This window comes from Poromitra crassiceps, assembly GCF_964638095.1.
Source record: "Poromitra crassiceps genome assembly, chromosome: 9".
NCBI classification, from domain to species: Eukaryota; Metazoa; Chordata; class Actinopteri; order Beryciformes; family Melamphaidae; genus Poromitra; species Poromitra crassiceps.
In genome coordinates this window covers 22,213,840-22,231,642 of record NC_139630.1, presented here as the reverse complement: position 1 = coordinate 22,231,642, position 17,803 = coordinate 22,213,840, and the positions used below count along the sequence as shown (strand labels likewise).

The 17,803-nt window shown below is 43.2% G+C and overlaps 1 protein-coding gene across 1 annotated transcript in view; it reads right to left on the bottom strand.

Annotated features, from left to right (window-relative positions):
- Positions 1-17,559, bottom strand: part of slc22a2 (solute carrier family 22 member 2) — a gene marked incomplete at both ends in the record, with an annotated part of 31,760 nt that extends 14,201 nt beyond the window's left edge. Inside the window, 9 exons of the mRNA XM_083643421.1 lie at positions 1,601-1,713; positions 3,227-3,335; positions 5,013-5,227; positions 6,057-6,157; positions 6,669-6,783; positions 12,959-13,127; positions 13,844-13,998; positions 15,289-15,392; positions 17,158-17,559. Coding sequence (XP_083499547.1) covers positions 1,601-1,713; positions 3,227-3,335; positions 5,013-5,227; positions 6,057-6,157; positions 6,669-6,783; positions 12,959-13,127; positions 13,844-13,998; positions 15,289-15,392; positions 17,158-17,559 — 1,483 coding nt within the window. The remainder of the gene's footprint in view (positions 1-1,600; positions 1,714-3,226; positions 3,336-5,012; positions 5,228-6,056; positions 6,158-6,668; positions 6,784-12,958; positions 13,128-13,843; positions 13,999-15,288; positions 15,393-17,157) is intronic.
- Between the last annotated feature and the right edge of the window lie 244 nt (positions 17,560-17,803).

Sequence of the window (17,803 nt, the reverse complement as noted above, 5' to 3'; positions counted from 1 at the left end):
GTCTGGTGTTTATACTCCGGAGTGTCTGGTGTTTGCGTCTGGTGTTTATACTGCTGAGTGTCTGGTGTTTATACTGTGGAGTGTCTGGTGTTTGCGTCTGGTGTTTATACTGCTGAGTGTCTGGTGTTTATACTGTGAAGTGTCTGGTGTTTGCGTCTGGTGTTTATACTGCCGAGTGTCTGGTATTTATACTGTGGAGTGTCTGGTGTTTGCGTCTGGTGTTTATACTGTGGAGTGTCTGGTGTTTGCGTCTGGTGTTTATACTGCGGAGTGTCTGGTGTTTGCGTCTGGTGTTTATACTGTGGAGTGTCTGGTGTTTATACTGTGGAGTGTCTGGTGTTTGCGTCTGGTGTTTATACTGCTGAGTGTCTGGTGTTTATACTGCCGAGTGTCTGGTGTTTATACTGCCGAGTGTCTGGTGTTTATACTGTGGAGTGTCTGGTGTTTGCGTCTGGTGTTTATACTGTGGAGTTTCTGGTGTTTATACTGTGGAGTGCCTGGTGTTTTGCGTCTGGTGTTTATACTGTGGAGTTTCAGGTGTTTATACTGTGGAGTGTCAGGTGTTTATACTGTGGAGTGTCTGGTGTTTTGCGTCTGGTGTTTATACTGTGGAGTGTCAGGTGTTTTGCATCTGGTGTTTATACTGCGGAGTGTCTGGTGTTTTGCATCTGGTGTTTATACTGTGGAGTGTCAGGTGTTTATACTGTGGAGTGTCTGGTGTTTTGCGTCTGGTGTTTATACTGTGGAGTGTCTGGTGTTTTGCATCTGGTTTTTATACTGTGGAGTGTCTGGTGTTTATACTGTGGAGTGTGTGGTGTTTTGCGTCTGGTGTTTATACTGTGGAGTGTCAGGTGTTCATACTGCGGAGTGTCTGGTGTTTTGCGTCTGGTGTTTATACTGTGGAGTGTCAGGTGTCTGTGGTGTTCATGGCATGACTGCTCTCTCTGCAGAGACACAGCATTTGATGGTCAATGCGGTAAGCGTGTGGTGTCCAGCAGAGAATCAGCTGTCAGGTTGTCAGTTTGCATGAAGGGAATACTTCCCTGGTAACAAAATAACATACAGTAGCGACCATTAGCCAATCCGCATTGGAACTGACTGTGGAGTTTGCGGAGACCTCCACCAGACACACCGCAGTAACCATACATTAACTATACTACTACTTTGAATAATAATTTGTGTCTGATGGTTATATTAGGTTATATTATCTTATTAAAATCCTTAAGATGACTTCCCCTCTTTCTCCCTCAGCAACCAATCAGGCTCATCGAGAACCTAACTAGCCAATCACAGCTTTCAACACATTCTCATTCCCAACTGACGACAAGAAGGGTTCCTGACCGATCTGCAGTATATGATGAGTTGGGAATGTGTTGGGGCTTTCACTGCAGAATACTGGACAGGGATTGGCTCCAGTATTCGTGATGTCACGAATGCTGGTTGAAAATGGCCTTTCCACTGAGCTCAGAGAGACTTTCCATTTTCAGCAGATGATTGTGAAAACCTTCTAGTGTTAAACTCTGCACAGATATTCTGCAGAGAGAAGCTCAAACATCCAACTGAAGGAACAAGAAGCAGCCAGAAGAAATGTGAAACCCACCAAAGATGATGAGGGGCAGCTCCAGCCAGATGACAGCCAGTCTGTAGAGCAGGAAGGGAGCCACAATGCCTCCCACATCACACAGAGTAGAACACACCGACACTCCAAAGTTCCTATAACAGAAGACGACAGGCTTAGCTTCTGTACTGTCAAGTCATAATAATAAGTGACAAGTGATGGGGCGTGGGAGGAGGGCGGGACTTAACCATACACTTCCTGGTTCAAGGAGAAGAGTTCAATATAGAGAGGCAAAGTGAACGTCATTTCCTGCTTTTCTCCCTGTACTGTACCAGCGCTGAAAAAATATGAATGGCGGTGAACGGAGAATAACGTTACTTTTTTGATCCCGTTTGAATTGTGCCATAGGGTGCCAACGTTAATTTTGGCAATTAAAAACATAACTTTGCATGTCGAGAAAGTCGCGGTTTGTCGCCAAACTGTTGCACTAGAAGTTATAAATCAGAAAGACTACATACACTGTCGCCTAAGTGACGTCACTTTCTCTACCGGCAAAACTGAAGACCGGCGACATGTCATGAGCTTCCACGAGCTATGTCGTTTTTAGACGAAACTAACCCCTACGTTTCAGTTTGACGACAAACTGTGACTTTCTTTACATGCAAAGTTGTGTTTTAAATTGACAAAATTAACGTTGGCACCCCGTGGGACAATTCAAACAGGATCAAAAAAGTAACGTTATTCTCCGTTCACTGCCATTCATATTTCTTTCAGCGCTGGTACAAGGAGAAAGCAGGAAGTGACGTTTCACTTTGGCTCTCTATTGTACAAAAGACTGGCTTTATAACGGGGTCATCTCGCCATTCCGAAGTGTTGGCATTCCGATCATTGACTTCTATGCTTTCGGAGAGGCGGCCCTTTTTATCTCCAAAAAATGTTTCGCCATTGCGAAAGATATTAGGTCCGCCATTCCGACATAGTATATTACAGGGGTGGGAGAGGTTAGGTTTAGGGTTAGGTTCTGGGGGAGGTTAGGCTTAGGTGTGGGGGGTGGGAGAGGTTAGGTTTAGGGTTAGGGTCTGGGGGAGGTTAGGTTCAGACGTGGGGGCTGGGAGAGGTTAGCTCCAGCCGGTCCCCCGGGTTAGGGTTCTTTCTCAATGGCGAGACAGATCTCCATTCCGACAATTTTGTCGGAATGCCGGTATTTCGGAGTGCCGACATTTCGGAATGCCGAGGTGTCCCCCTTTATAACAGACTAAATCTAATACTTAGAGTGTAGTCTCAATGACAGACCCATGAGAGTTCTTATGTTGATACACTACGTTACTGCATGCTGCAGATCTCTCTCTGGGTCTGGGAGACTCCTCTCATCAAACTGTAAACGTAATCTTGGCCAGTGATTGGTGAGTGGTGGATTCACCATTCACCAATCAGTAACGAATTTGCGATCAGGGCCCAACCACCCTGAGATGGACGATCTAACCCACCTGGTTTCCTGGCACAGGAGGCGCAGCCCATTTTTTGAACCACTCTCTCATTGGTGCTACGACCTGTCACTCATTCAATTTCAAACCCCCTAGACCTGCCCTCACAGAGCAGCTGCAATTCAACGTAATATTTGAGTCTGGGGAGAGACTACTTTGAGTGGCACCTAGAAAACCATCTCACCTGACAAAGGTAGGGTAGAGCTCAGTGTTAACAAACACCACCATCTCGAAGGTCATGGTGATGCCCAGCCGACCAATACAGGCCACCGCCGTCTTCAACCACAGCATACCTGAGAGAAAAGGGAGGAACAGTTAGTTCAACAAAAGTGAATCGCTTGCATCTTATTTACAGAGATGGGAAAAGTACACACATTCTTTACTCAAGTAGAAGTACCGTTACTGTACTGTAGGCTACTTGTAAAAGACTCTGGTAAAAGTAGAAGCTATTAATTCACCTTATTTACTCAATTAAAAGTAAAAAAGTACAGGATCTGAAATGCACTAAAGAGTAAGTTAAGTTAAGTTATCCTTTATTTATCGCCATGGGGAAATTCAAACTCTGCATTTGACCCATCCTCTAGTAGTAGTAGAGTCTACTAGGAACCTTTGTAGAACTAGGAGCAGTGGGCAGCCACAGTGCAGCGCCCGGGGACCAAGTCCAGTTCTTTTGTCATTGCCTTGGTCAGGGGCACTGACAGGAGTCTCAACCCTAACATACATTCTCTGATGGTGGGAGGAAACCGGAGCACCTGGAGAAAACCCACACGGACACGGGGAGAACATGCAAACTCCACACAGAAAGGACCTGGGACGGACCGGGGTTCGAACCCGGGACCTTCTTGCTGTGAGGCAACAGTGCTAACCACTGAGTCTATAGTATAAAAGTAAAAAGTATTTCTACTGGCTGTTTCTGTGCAAAGCTAACGGAACCTCGCGTCATATTAATATAATTTGAAGACTATTAAACTTAAAATATCCCCTCCAAACATGTTTTAAGATGGATTAAAAAAACTGCTTTAAAATAGGCGAATCTCCAAAAATGTTGCCGTGTTGCAACCCTTGTATTGTCCTCGGGTCAATTTGACCCAAAAATGAAAAGTTTTTCCATCAGAAATCTGGTTTTCTTGCATCAAATTGCCCGAAAATCACACGAGTGTTTCAATACTATGCCCTCCACAAATAAAATGAATTTGAACTAATTTAATTAAATTTTGGTTGTTTTATTCAAAATAGCTCCTCCTGTTGTCCTCCTGGGTCAAATTGACCCGATCTGGTTTGATTGTTTTGTTTATAAAAGCACCATGAAGTATACATTTTCATCCAATTCTGTGTTGTACCTTGTGAGCAACTCCATTCCAAACCATTACCACATTTTTATGCTTTCTATTGGTATTTATGATAATAGAGCTAATTTACATCAAATTATACCTTTTTGTGCGATTGCTGAGTGGGTATAATCTTTGCACTCTTTATTTTCAGTAAAATAAGCAGAAATTATGAGTTGTTTGTATTATTATAGACTGGTATATGTCAAATATTGGCCAGCAGAGCAAACAAAGAGCAAAACAATTTTATTTACAAAGAACAGCCAATCATTTTGATGACATCATCATCATCGGATCCCTATACCAAACATGGAAATTATGCCATCAAAATGACATCAGTAATGTAATGACCAGTAAAATTGGAAAATTGGAAGCCTTACCTATAGAAAAAAACTGAGAAAGTAATACAATGCATGCTTTTTGTAAAATAAATAAATAAATAGCTGGAGCCCAAAAAATTGCACTTTTTGGGCCTTTTTGTGCTTTATAATGGGGGATTTTTCTTTAAATTTGACACTGCACAAAAAATCCAAATGTATCAAACTCAATGTTGGTGCTAATCTTTTACATATACCACACTGTGAGAATCCCACCCAGAAAATGACATGTGAATTTGAGGACAATACGAGGGTTAATACTCACTCTCTGGGATGAAGGCGGTGATGAAACAGGCGGCCCCGGCCACAATGTTGGCGGTGGCGAAGGGATATCGCCGGCCGAAGCGCTCGATGGTGAAGAGGATGAGGAAGGCAGCAGGGAACTCCAACAGGCCAGAGATCAGGAAGTCAACGTAGACATTTCCTCCCAGGATGCCCAGCCTCAAGATCAAACCCTGGTACACCACAGCGCTGGTGAACCTGTGGGGAGCAGAGAGAGTAGTGCTCGTGGTAGTGGCTGGTCAAGAGATAGATGGACAAATGTGCAAATGAGTCTTTCATTTGCAGTGTTTTTCAAAATGAGACGGCCACCATCTGAAGAAATAATTGATTGAAAAAAATTTAAGGAAATTATGTTATTTGTATGATTACCACAATATATTTACACTACCGTTCAAAAGTTTTACATCACCCGCATTTTACTCCCCGTGTTTACTCGCTTCAGGGTGTAATAACAGTCCGTGTGCTTTGGCTCCTAACTGTTAAAAGTAACTACTGATCAGCTGTAACTAGCGCTAAGCTAACTTGTCACTTGTTTGAAGAATAGTAGGCAATAGAGACACTGCATGAAATAGGCCACGCCCATCACGGGGGAAAGCTATCCATTCATTTCCATACAACAGCGTCATTTTTCCTTGAATTAAACATAGCTAAAAGCTGTTGTGTGGTGGGCTGCACAGACAACAAATGTAAAAAATCACCAATTAAAGTTTTTTTGTAAAACAAGGAAGCCGTTGAGAATTGGCGAGAAGAAAAATGTGGATCTAGCTGTCAAGGAAGTAAGTTGGAGTGTTCATCTTCTGTATGATCTTTGTGTGCAACACGCGACCATGCACAGGAGAACACCAGGATTGGGGGGGGGAATTTTTGTTTCCCCCCATTTTGGGCGTGGTTTCTGAATGATGACGCGCTCCGCAGTGTCTTTATGTAAGTCCCTGTCGACAAATTAATAAAACAATTTACATGTCGTATGACATGATAGGCAACCCTGCGCTATATTTTCCAAATGAAAAGTATCGGCTATACTCACCAGTTAAAGCTGAGGATCAAAGTGTGTTTTCTCATTTTTGGAGTTCTGATCAGGTCCATGAAGGAGGCAGTGCTGGAGTCAGCGTTATCATCTTTCAGCGTCTAAAGAATCAAACATAGATTGTGAGCTCCTAATTCAAATTATTTAGTGTAGATTTCCATGTTTATTTGCTTTTCTTTTCACTTCTTTTCTCTAGAGATTGTGTTTCTTATTGGTATCTCCCCATGATGTATTTTTTACCACAGCTTTGTGTGTCTGCTGTGGTTCTCAAAATGGGGTCTGGGGACCACCAGGGGTCTTTGAGGGGGTTCCAGTGGATCCCCGGTAAATCGAAGAAGTACTAAAACGTAACAATTCTTTAATTTCCAGGAGAGAATGTAGAAGAATGAATGTTTTGATCATAGTTTGACTGTTTTCTCTCTACCTACAATACAGACAGTCATGGACGTCTGGACAAAATCATATCTGGCAATAAAGAATATTCTCAGATTCTCAAATCAGGTCAGAGAGACAACATCTCATCAAATGGGGTCTTGGCTCTAATGTGGACTAAACTAGGTGTCCTGAGAATCATTGCCTTAGTGCCTGTCCTTGCTTTAAACAACCAGCTACCTCGATGTTCTTGGAAAGAGTCCTCTTGTTCTCCTTGGCCATGGCCTCGGTGATCTCCACAGCCTTGGTGGAATTGTTCTGAGAGAGAAGCCACCTTGGAGATTCCGGGATGAACCTGCAAATTCAGAAGTTCCATGAAGCCGTCCGAGCCAACAAACTGGATGTTATACACATTAGCGTTAATCCTCTAGAATCTTTGGAACCTTGAAGTATTTGAGGAGGAACTTTTGCACACACGTCATCCAGCGGTTCCCCCCCCCTATTTCTGTATCTGCTTCATTCAGATGATCTGTGTGTTTTGCACTACATTAGCCTCGAGACAGCCTTCATTCTTCATTCTGAGTCTCAAAGTAGCACCCAAATATGGCATTGCAGGCTCTGCTAAAATGGCCTTAAATCTTCAATATAACATAACAATCACAATAAAACAGTACATATTTTCTGCACAAGGTTGTTATCTGAAAAATATACTAGTCGGTGTTCCCAAATATTGCGTAGTTTCCAATACCGAGCCTTGTAAACATGCCAGAGCCTGTCATTTCTCTGTCTTTTGTTGTTGTTCTTCCACTTCCCAGTGGGGAAACAGCATCATCTATGGGTGGAAACCCGTAATTACACATCCGGAACAACAGAGATGATCTTAGTTTTAGCAGAGCCTGTAACACCATACTGGGGTGCTACTTCAAGACTCAGAATGAAGAATGAAGGCTGAGTCTCGCATCGAAGCTAGCACTACATGAGCCTTGTTAAAGCTAGCACTACATGAGCCTTGTTGGTTGAAGCTAGCACTACATGAGCCTTGTTGAAGCTAGCACTACATGAGCCTTGTTGAAGCTAGCACTACATGAGCTACATGAAGCTAGCACTACATGAGCCTTGTTGAAGCTAGCACTACATGAGCTACATGAAGCTAGCACTACATGAGCCTTGTTGAAGCTAGCACTACATGAGCCTTGTTGAAGCTAGCACTACATGAGCCTTGTTGGTTGAAGCTAGCACTACATGAGCCTTGTTGAAGCTAGCATTACATGAGCCTTGTTGGTTGAAGCTAGCACTACATGAGCCTTGTTGAAGCTAGCACTACATGAGCCTTGTTGAAGCTAGCACTACATGAGCTACATGAAGCTAGCACTACATGAGCCTTGTTGAAGCTAGCACTACATGAGCCTTGTTGAAGCTAGCACTACATGAGCCTTGTTGAAGCTAGCACTACATGAGCCTTGTTGGTTGAAGCTAGCACTACATGAGCCTTGTTGAAGCTAGCACTACATGAGCCTTGTTGGTTGAAGCTAGCACTACATGAGCCTTGTTGAAGCTAGCACTACATGAGCCTTGTTGGTTGAAGCTAGCACTACATGAGCCTTGTTGAAGCTAGCACTACATGAGCCTTGTTGAAGCTAGCACTACATGAGCCTTGTTGAAGCTAGCACTACATGAGCCGTGTTGAAGCTAGCACTACATGAGCCTTGTTGAAGCTAGCACTACATGAGCCTTGTTGGTTGAAGCTAGCACTACATGAGCCTTGTTGGTTGAAGCTAGCACTACATGAGCCTTGTTGAAGCTAGCACTACATGAGCCTTGTTGGTTGAAGCTAGCACTACATGAGCCTTGTTGAAGCTAGCACTACATGAGCCTTGTTGGTTGAAGCTAGCACTACATGAGCCTTGTTGAAGCTAGCACTACATGAGCCTTGTTGGTTGAAGCTAGCACTACATGAGCCTTGTTGAAGCTAGCGCTACATGAGCCTTGTTGAAGCTAGCACTACATGAGCTACATGAAGCTAGCACTACATGAGCTACATGAAGCTAGCACTACATGAGCCTTGTTGGTTGGTGTTTATCAAAGAAGATGGTGGGAAATGACATTGCTGTTTATTAATGCTTTGAGGGGGGGGGGGGCACAATCTACAAACCCCTTAAAATATCCTTATATTCAATTTGACAGTACATTAATTCATCCCCTAATTCAGGGGTTCCCAACCTTTTCTGGCTTGTGACCCCACTTTGATGTCACAAAAATGTAGGAACCCCAGACATTCAAATTCCGGTACATCAGTAATATCATCAGTGCTACCAGCTGCATCAAGTGCTTATGTGTTTGTAGAAAATGCATGGAATCCCACACAAGAGGGTCCATGGGAGACCAGCCGGGCGAATCACCCGTCGCCCCTAACCTCGTCAAGGTAGGCCAGAAACGGGTCCCAAATAGTTAGAAATCTTTTAAGTGAGTTGGTCCTCAGAAACCGAAGTCTCTCCATTCGTATAACAGAGGTCATGTCCGTCAACCACAGTTGGAAAGAAGGTGAAGAGACTTCCATTCCTTCATAATACGTTTTTTGGACCGAAGGAGGTGATTAATTCTAGGAGAGGGGGGGTAAATTTTTTCGGAATTATGTAGGGATAATATTACATCGTCGGCATACAAACTGATACGCGTCTCAATACCTCCGACCTCCTTAACAGCAGGCACCAGCTCATTCAATTTAAAGTTGCTCACCGTCTTCATTATTCAAAATATAAGTTGCACAGGATCTACCCTTCTGTCTCACCACTATGTGATAGGTGTCAGGTGTCAGAGGGCACACTGACCCATGCTTTTTGGTGTTGCCCTTTGCTATCCGGATTCTGGGCCAAAGTATTTGACTGGTACTCTAAGGCCTATAAAATAACCCTTCAACTGGAGGCGGAACTTGCCATCTTCGGCTGCTCGGAATCCTCACTGCTCCTCCCTACAGCTGTGCAACAGTCTCTGACGCTGGGGACGACTGTCGCCAAGCGACTCATTCTGAAGGAGTGGAAGTCTCCCTCTCCTCCTTCCTTTCAGTTGTGGCTGACGGACATGGTCTTAGTTGTGCGCATGGAGAGACTCAGGATCTTGAGGACCAACTCACTTGGGAAATGTTCCACTATTTGGGACCCGTTTCTGGCCAACTTTGATGGAGTCGGGGGTGATGAGTGACTCGCCCAGCTGACCTCTCATGGAGCCCTTGCATGTGAGCCCATGCACAACATCTCTGATAAGCACATGCGCACATTACATCTCTGATAAGCACATGAGCACATTACGCTGCTGGTAGCACCACACTGCTGTGTTGGAACACTGACTATGCTGTATTATGTTTTTTTTTTTTTTTTTTTTTTTTTTATATTTTTTTTTATTGAAGGTATAGCAGCATGAGATGTTCTGAAAACCGCAAAATATAATATGAAAATGCATACTGTACAATACATCTGACCTCCAGGCCTGCAAGGCTTGGGTGACTACGTATTTTTAAGGCAAGGCGCTCTCAGAATCCTGGCTTAAAGTGATCATCTCAGAGGCTTTCATGTAAATAAATGTCTGTTCAGCCACGATAGTGAGTTAACATGAGGGTGATTGAGCCTATGGCCCATTGCCTTTGCATTTTCAGTATTGCAGCATTTATGAACTTGGTGTCTGTGGTGACACAGGGTAGGTGGGGCTAACACAATAGACTCACTCTGTAGGTTACTGTGGTGACACAGGGTAGGCGGGGCTAACACAATAGACTCACTCTGTAGGTTACTGTGGTGACACAGGGTGGGCGGAGCTAACACAATAGACTCACTCTGTAGGTTACTGTGGTGACACAGGGTAGGCGGGGCTAACACAATAGACTCACTCTGTAGGTTACTGTGGTGACACAGGGTAGGCGGGGCTAACACAATAGACTCACTCTGTAGGTTACTGTGGTGACACAGGGTAGGCGGGGCTAACACAATAGACTCACTCTGTAGGTTACTGTGGTGACACAGGGTAGGCGGGGCTAACACAATAGACTCACTCTGTAGGTTACTGTGGTGACACAGGGTAGGCGGGGCTAACACAATAGACTCACTCTGTAGGTTACTGTGGTGACACAGGGTAGGCGGGGCTAACACAATAGACTCACTCTGTAGGTTACTGTGGTGACACAGGGTAGGCGGGGCTAACACAATAGACTCACTCTGTAGGTTACTGTGGTGAAGTAGGATAACAAGAAGCGACTTTTTACAGTCTCTGCTAGCATTCAGAATCAGAATCAGAATAAATGTATTGGTCCCCGAGGGGTGGTTACTAGGGATGTCACGATATATCGTCCCACGATATATCGCGATATCAAAACGTGACAATATGTATCGTTGAGATGAAATCTCATATCGCGAGAAAAAGAAGCTGAACATGGTGGCACTGATCTGCATCTGATTGCATGCTCGCTCTCCTTTTCATTGCTTTGTTTGAACAGACGAGGGACGTTAGCCTACAGACACGGAGGATGAAAATGGCGGAATTACTCAAATTAGCGTGGCGGATGCCCCCTCAACTTACAAATCGATGGCAAAAAAAGACTGTTAAAATATCGTATCGTTATCGTGAACCCAATATCGTGTATCGTATCGTGAACTGAGTGTATCGTGACACCCCTAGTGGTTACTATAAAGCTCAACAGACTTTCAGTGACGTTTCCAGCCCCGGAAGACACTTCCCCATTCATTTTCTCCATAGACATTTTGAAGAAAAACCTCATATAACGAGTTTGACTCGCTACTGAATCGTCAGTGATCATAAAACATTTCATCTGGAGCAAAGACAAAAAATAGCAAGCGGGGGGGGGGGGAGGGGAATTACGACTCATCGACATAGGTGTCACCCAAGAGAACAAAACTGAAATCTTAGAGTTGATCACTTTAAACCCATAAGTAAAAAAACTAATAAATCACAAGTGGCCCTAATAAAGAAAAAAAACATTGCATGGATGCATAACTGGGACGTATCCTCAGTGATGTACCCTGGGGTCATAGGATGTTTCGGGTCTCGCAACATCATACACCCTCGCCCAGGTGACCCAGCCGGGGCTGGCCAAGCCCCAACTTACGTCCCAGTAGCTACCCACGGTCAGCCCTCTAGGGAGGGTCGACGGTGGTCACGTGGTCAGGGCCACTCAATCCGCTGCTCCGGAACTACTCTGCCGGGACCGGGGGAGGGGGAGGGCTCTGGTACGTAGAGGGACCGGGCTCTGTGGGTTGCCACCCCAACTTACGTCCCAGTAGCTAAAATCTATCTGTAGTTTTAAATTGTGTGTGTGGTGTCAAATAAATAAATACATAAAAAATAAAAATCAGGCGACCCTAGTTAAATTCCAGGTGACCCCAAGGTTGGGAACCACTGTACATATTGTATATATTGACTCGATTTGATTCGATTTGATTGCACTTGCAACTTTGCAATTGCCTTTAGTTATCTTCCTACTTCTTATCCCTGTATGTTGATGTGACCGCTACGCTGCATACAGACACTAAGACAAATTCCTCGTATGTAACTTGCATACTGTGGCAATAAAAGTGATTCTGATTCTGATTCTGATTCTTAATTCATGAGAAATTGCCTTAAAATGAGTTATCAGTTATTAACAGAGGGGGACCCATTCAAACACCCCTCATGTTTGACTGCTGACATTATAATTTAATGCACAAGTCAACTTTCCCAGTATCAGAATCAGAATCAGAATCAGAAAGACTTTAATGATCCCCGGGGGGAAATTGGGACAAGTTACAGTTGCTCGTTCACATAACACAGATAGCATAAAGTAAAATACACAGTAGTAATGCCATAGTAAAATAAGCAGAATAAGAAGAAGAAAGAACACAACATAGCATGGAATAGACAGTATAAACAGTATAAACAGTAAACAGTATTAAATGCAATAGGGCAAAATAGTGGAGTACGTCTAAGTAAGCAATACGTAGAGTAAGTATACCTTACGTGCCAATTGTCTTTATTGCACACTGAACTTATATTATTCGGCTTGCCCCATACGTTACACGTGGCTCAGCCAGGCACTTTTCCAGTTAGCCTATCTTTATTGCACACTGAACTTATATTATTCGGCTTGCCCCATACGTTACACGTGGCTCAGCCAGGCACTTTTCCAGTTAGCCTATCTTTATTGCACACTGAACTTATATTATTCGGCTTGCCCTATACGTTACACGTGGCTCAGCCAGGCACTTTTCCAGTTAGCCTATCGGCTGGCTCAATCTCAGGGAGACTGAGCGTCTCCGAGGTGCTCTTTTAAGAGAGGCATTAAATAGACCAATGGCCACCGGCAGGAATGATTTCCCGTGCCTCAGAGTAATAACTCTGTAAACCTGCAGAAAAGGCACAAACAAATCACTTAATTTCTAGGATCTCCATGAAGCAACACGTGAATAAATCCTTTCTAAAGCCATGATACTAACTTTACTTTTTTAAAGCCATGTTATGTTTAATGGATAATTCATGTTTAAACATACCAATAGTACGAGAGGAAGATGATGTAGGGGGCGGTGATGACCACCTGTAGCCAGCGCCAGTCTGTGATGAAGTAGGCGAGGAGAGGGAGGAGGAGGATGCCAACGCTGAAGAACATCTGGTAGAGCACGCCCACGGTTCTCCTGTGTTCCACCCCCACCAGCTCTGTGACTGACACACAGGTAATAATAATAATCATAAATTGTATTTGTTTTGCACTTTTCAGTTGCAATAAAATCTCAAAGTGCAACAGAAGTACAAACAAACAGGAGCGCAAATGATCAACCAAAACTGGAGCATAAAAAGCATTAAAAGTCACATAATAAAATGCCTAGAGAGGTGGCCTGAAAGGCCTAAAGACCTGAAACCTAAAGCAAAAAATCACAAAGTTAAGAGAAGGCTTTGTTAAAAAGGAACGTTTTTAGTCCTCTTTTAAAAGCATCCACCGTCTGTGGATATTTTACCACCATGAAAACCAGAAGATAAACTAATCACCAAGATCAGATGTAGCGTTGAGATTTTTACTTCCCATTAATTTGAATGAGGTCACGAAAACAGACTGAAAACCTATTTGAATTAAAAGATAAAAGCAGATCTGGTCTCCCAAACAGGAACTATCTTACCTAAATGGTATCCCTTCGCGATGTGAATAAAAATGCATTTTTGTTTTAAATTAGGTTAATGTTAAATGTCCACTATTTTCGTGGCCTCATTCAGTTGAATGGGAAGTAAAAATCCTAACAAGATTGATCTGTTCATCTTTGTCATTGTCAAATCAATATTCCTGCTACATTCCAGTACTTTCACTTAGATCATTTTAAAGTTTATTTTTTATTTTTTGCCAAGAAAGCCATTCTTTCCTGAGGGTTAAATCATGGTGTCCTTACTCAGAACATATCCAGCCACCCAGCCTCCTTTCACACCAAAGCCATAGAAGGCTCTGAAGACTAGCAGAGTCACATAGTTAGGCGCCACGGCCACCAGGATGCCTGCGATGCCGTTGAGCAGGTTGGACATCAGGAAACTCATCTTCCTGCCAAACCTGCAGAGAGAGAGAGAAGAGAAGAGGAGAGAAGAGAAGAGTGTCAATGGTCTGATCTCTCCATCATTCAATCATGTAGGCATTCTCTCAGTGTTGGTGCTAGAGCCTAGTATGTAGCATTGTCATTCAATCAGGTAGCATCAACCTGTCTTTGTCAAATGAAATGTGATAGCGTAAAGAAATGAGACCATGGTGGAGACGGCTGGTCGCCCCCTATCTCACGCTAGTGGTATTGTTAGTTCCTAGTGTAAAGTAGAAAGTCAGGTTGCAGGCACACTCGAAAATATTTAAAAACTCACTGGGTGCAGGGCAAGCACGAGATATGAAAAAGAGAAAAAGCCAGCACTCCAAATGTCTTTTTTGTTGATTTATTTCCTCATACACCTGGGCAGCAGCAACTTTGACTGAAACGTTCGTTGCTGCTGCCCAGGTGTATGAGGAAATAAATCAACAAAAAAGACATTTGGAGTGCTGGCTTTTTCTCTTTTTCATAGTTCCTAGTGTGTCTCAAAATTAAGCCCCACATTTCCCATAGGCCCTTTTCACAGCAACCACTTTGAGGTGGTAAAGCAGAAGGTACAGCAGGTGTAACCAATAACATTAATGAGGGCCCTGGCACCAGAACACCTAAATAGCACCAGAACACCTAAATAGAACGGCACCATCGTCATTTCAATCACGGAATTTCGGAGATTTCAATGCTACACGAGTTTCCGACGTTGTGACGTTGCATGAGGATTCGGGACTACAACAATGGCGGGAAGTATGGAGTCCGTGGCACCAATTGACTGTAAAAAGTTATATATTTTGTTATTCTGTTCATAGTAGCTATCATTTATGTTTAGTAGTTGCACATTATGACCTATGTACAGTAGCTACCATAATGACCCACTACTTAGTAAGAAAACACCAGCCACAAGAAAACAAGCGTCCATGTTTGTTGCTCGTTCCCACCAAGAGCACTTGAACGGGGTCCTGTCGTAATCACCACGTCACCGCTGGTAAATCCGATGTATCCGAGGAGCACATGAATGCAGCATAAGTCACAGTGACACAGCTGTTTAGTCCCTATGTCACTCTTCCGGGTATGACGCTTCATCAAAGTGTCATATACCCGGAAGAGTGATTGTTCTCTGGCGAATCACCAGGCGGAGGTCCGCGGACCACAGTTTGGGAACCAATGACCTCGGTAATTAAGTGTTACACCTAGAGAACACCTAATCACTTCAATTCAATTGATCACATCGATACTCTCACATCTCAACAACACTAACCACTCTAGAGCCTTACCTGTCGGCCAGGTAGCCAATAGCGATGCTCCCAACCAGGAAGCCCACATTGAGAGTGGCTTGGTACATATCCACCCACCAGCCATCTGCACACACTAGGTCAAACTATATGACCAAAACACGCACGCACGCACGCACGCACGCACGCACGCACACACACACACACACACACACACACACACACACACACACACACACACACACACACACACACACACACACACACACACACACACAGTAACATTAGTGTCTTATTTCTTATGCATTTTTTGTCTTTCAGCAATATTCCGGATGGTTTTAACATGAGGGTTATTTGGCACTTGAACAGCATGAAACCCTGACAACATGATATACCACAAATAAACCAGTACAATAAGAGTACATTAATTAACCCTTAATTATCAGTTAACTAATGTGTCTAAGTGGAATATTGCTTTAACACTAGAAGGGCCAGAATTCCATAACTATTAGAACAGTAAAAAAATACTGACACATTTAGGAAAAGTCAGGTACCAGCAGCATTGTATTCTTTTTAATTTAACAAGTTATTGCATATACATTTCAAAAAGGTAAAAATTACCACTGTGGCCATTCTAGGACAGAAACAATTCAGAAAGACAACCAGCTTGTGGTCAACTTCCATTATGTGGTCCCTTCCGTATGAAATATTTTCAAAATTGCTCTCATTTTTGGCATTGAGGGAAGTGAAGTTTGTGAAGCATTTTGCCATACCATACTGTTGTAGGTTTCTTCTATCATACAATACTAATACAATACTAATACTAATATAATACATGTAATAATACATATTTTTGTAGTTACTTTAAATAAATACAAAGAGTTCCTCCTTATGACAGTGGTTCTTAAACTTTTTTGGCTTCAGTACCACCTTTCCCTGATTTCTGAATCCAAGCACCCCCTTTACCCGACAACATTTTGTTTAGAAAAGGGCAAGAGAAAACTATAACAGCTTATGATGCAATGAGTGAATGATAACCCACCTTTTGAAGAATACATTACACATTACAAAATAAGACATGGAGAGAAAGAGTTGCAATTAGTGGCTCCTGAGCAGATATATTTTAAAGTTTAATTTATTTTCACGATATATTATTATATTTTTCCCATTTTACCGTTTCTCTCAAGAACCCCCTGTAGCACCTCCACAAATATGCAAATCTGTGCGTTGGAATTATCGTTTATGTTTTCTGTAATAGCTGCCCCATTTGCTATAGCCTACTTATTTATATTCCTTTACAGCTGCACTTTTGGCTGCATCGGTTTATATAACCTCACAATTATTTTAATATTTTTTAATTAATTGTATTATTTGTTAAAAATGTATTTGTTTTATATTTTATATCTATCTTTTCTATGTTTCTTCCTTTGCTTGAATTGTTTTAATGCACTTTCAGATTTTTTTGTCTTATATTGCCTTGTCAAATTTTTCTTTCATATAACACACTTTTTGTGCTATATTATAAATAAACTTGCCTTGCCTATGGTTTTTTATTGCTTATTCTGTTTTTGTGCTAGTCTGCTACTATTTGCTGCTGCAAGAACCCAATTTCTCCAAATACGGAAGTTCCATCTTGTAGTAGTATCTTGTACTATTACTATTTTTTTACATGCTATTTACTACTGTATGTTTTTTGCCCCTTTTTCTTATATTTCATTTTAATTTAATTTTAATTGTTATTGTTTAAGGAAGAAAATTTTAAAATTCTATAAGCCCCTAGAGTTTCTTGCCTCTCCTGCACATTCCTTACTATATTTGTTTGACTGTTATACTTCGGTTGTATTATTTCCTTGTGTAAATAAACGATTAAAAAACAAACAAAAACAAAACGACAGTATCTCCTCATCTTACCTCAGTAACAAACGACCTTCTTCCCTCATAGTCGTACTCCCAGCCATCTTTGCAGGCCGTCATTGGCGTTTTGCTGAGTTCCAGTTCTACAGAGTCACAGGTGAGCGCGGTGCTGTTCCAGTCCACCTCATACTGCTCACAGCTGCTGTGTTGCAGCACTCCAGAGCTGTTGACCTGGGGCAGTGTCAGCCTGTGACTGTCGGACAGGCTCCAGCGACAGGCCAGCCTCTTCTCTGTCACCCCGGGGTCCCGGCACCAGTGATCCGGGGTGAAGCCCTGGAAGACGATGCCCACGTACACCCCGGCCCACGGCATGGACACCATACACATCAGGGCGAAGATGCGCTTCTGGCAGCGGCCGAACTGGCCGACCTCCTCCAGGATGTCGTCGAACGTGGTCATGGCTGCGTCCGGACGCGATTTGTTTTCTCTCGGGGGAGGATGAACGCAGCCGCTGTGGAACCGTCTTGTAACAGAGTCTACGGCCTCACCGGCGAGGAGGTCGGGTGTCCCTCGAGGCGTTTGTCGATTTGGGTTTTTATAGCAGGGCAAGCCGGAGCAAAGGTCCCACACCAACGCCTCGGTGTCCCGCTACAGGCCGAGCAGTGGACCGTTACAACACGTGCGTTATCACGTATTCAGCTCC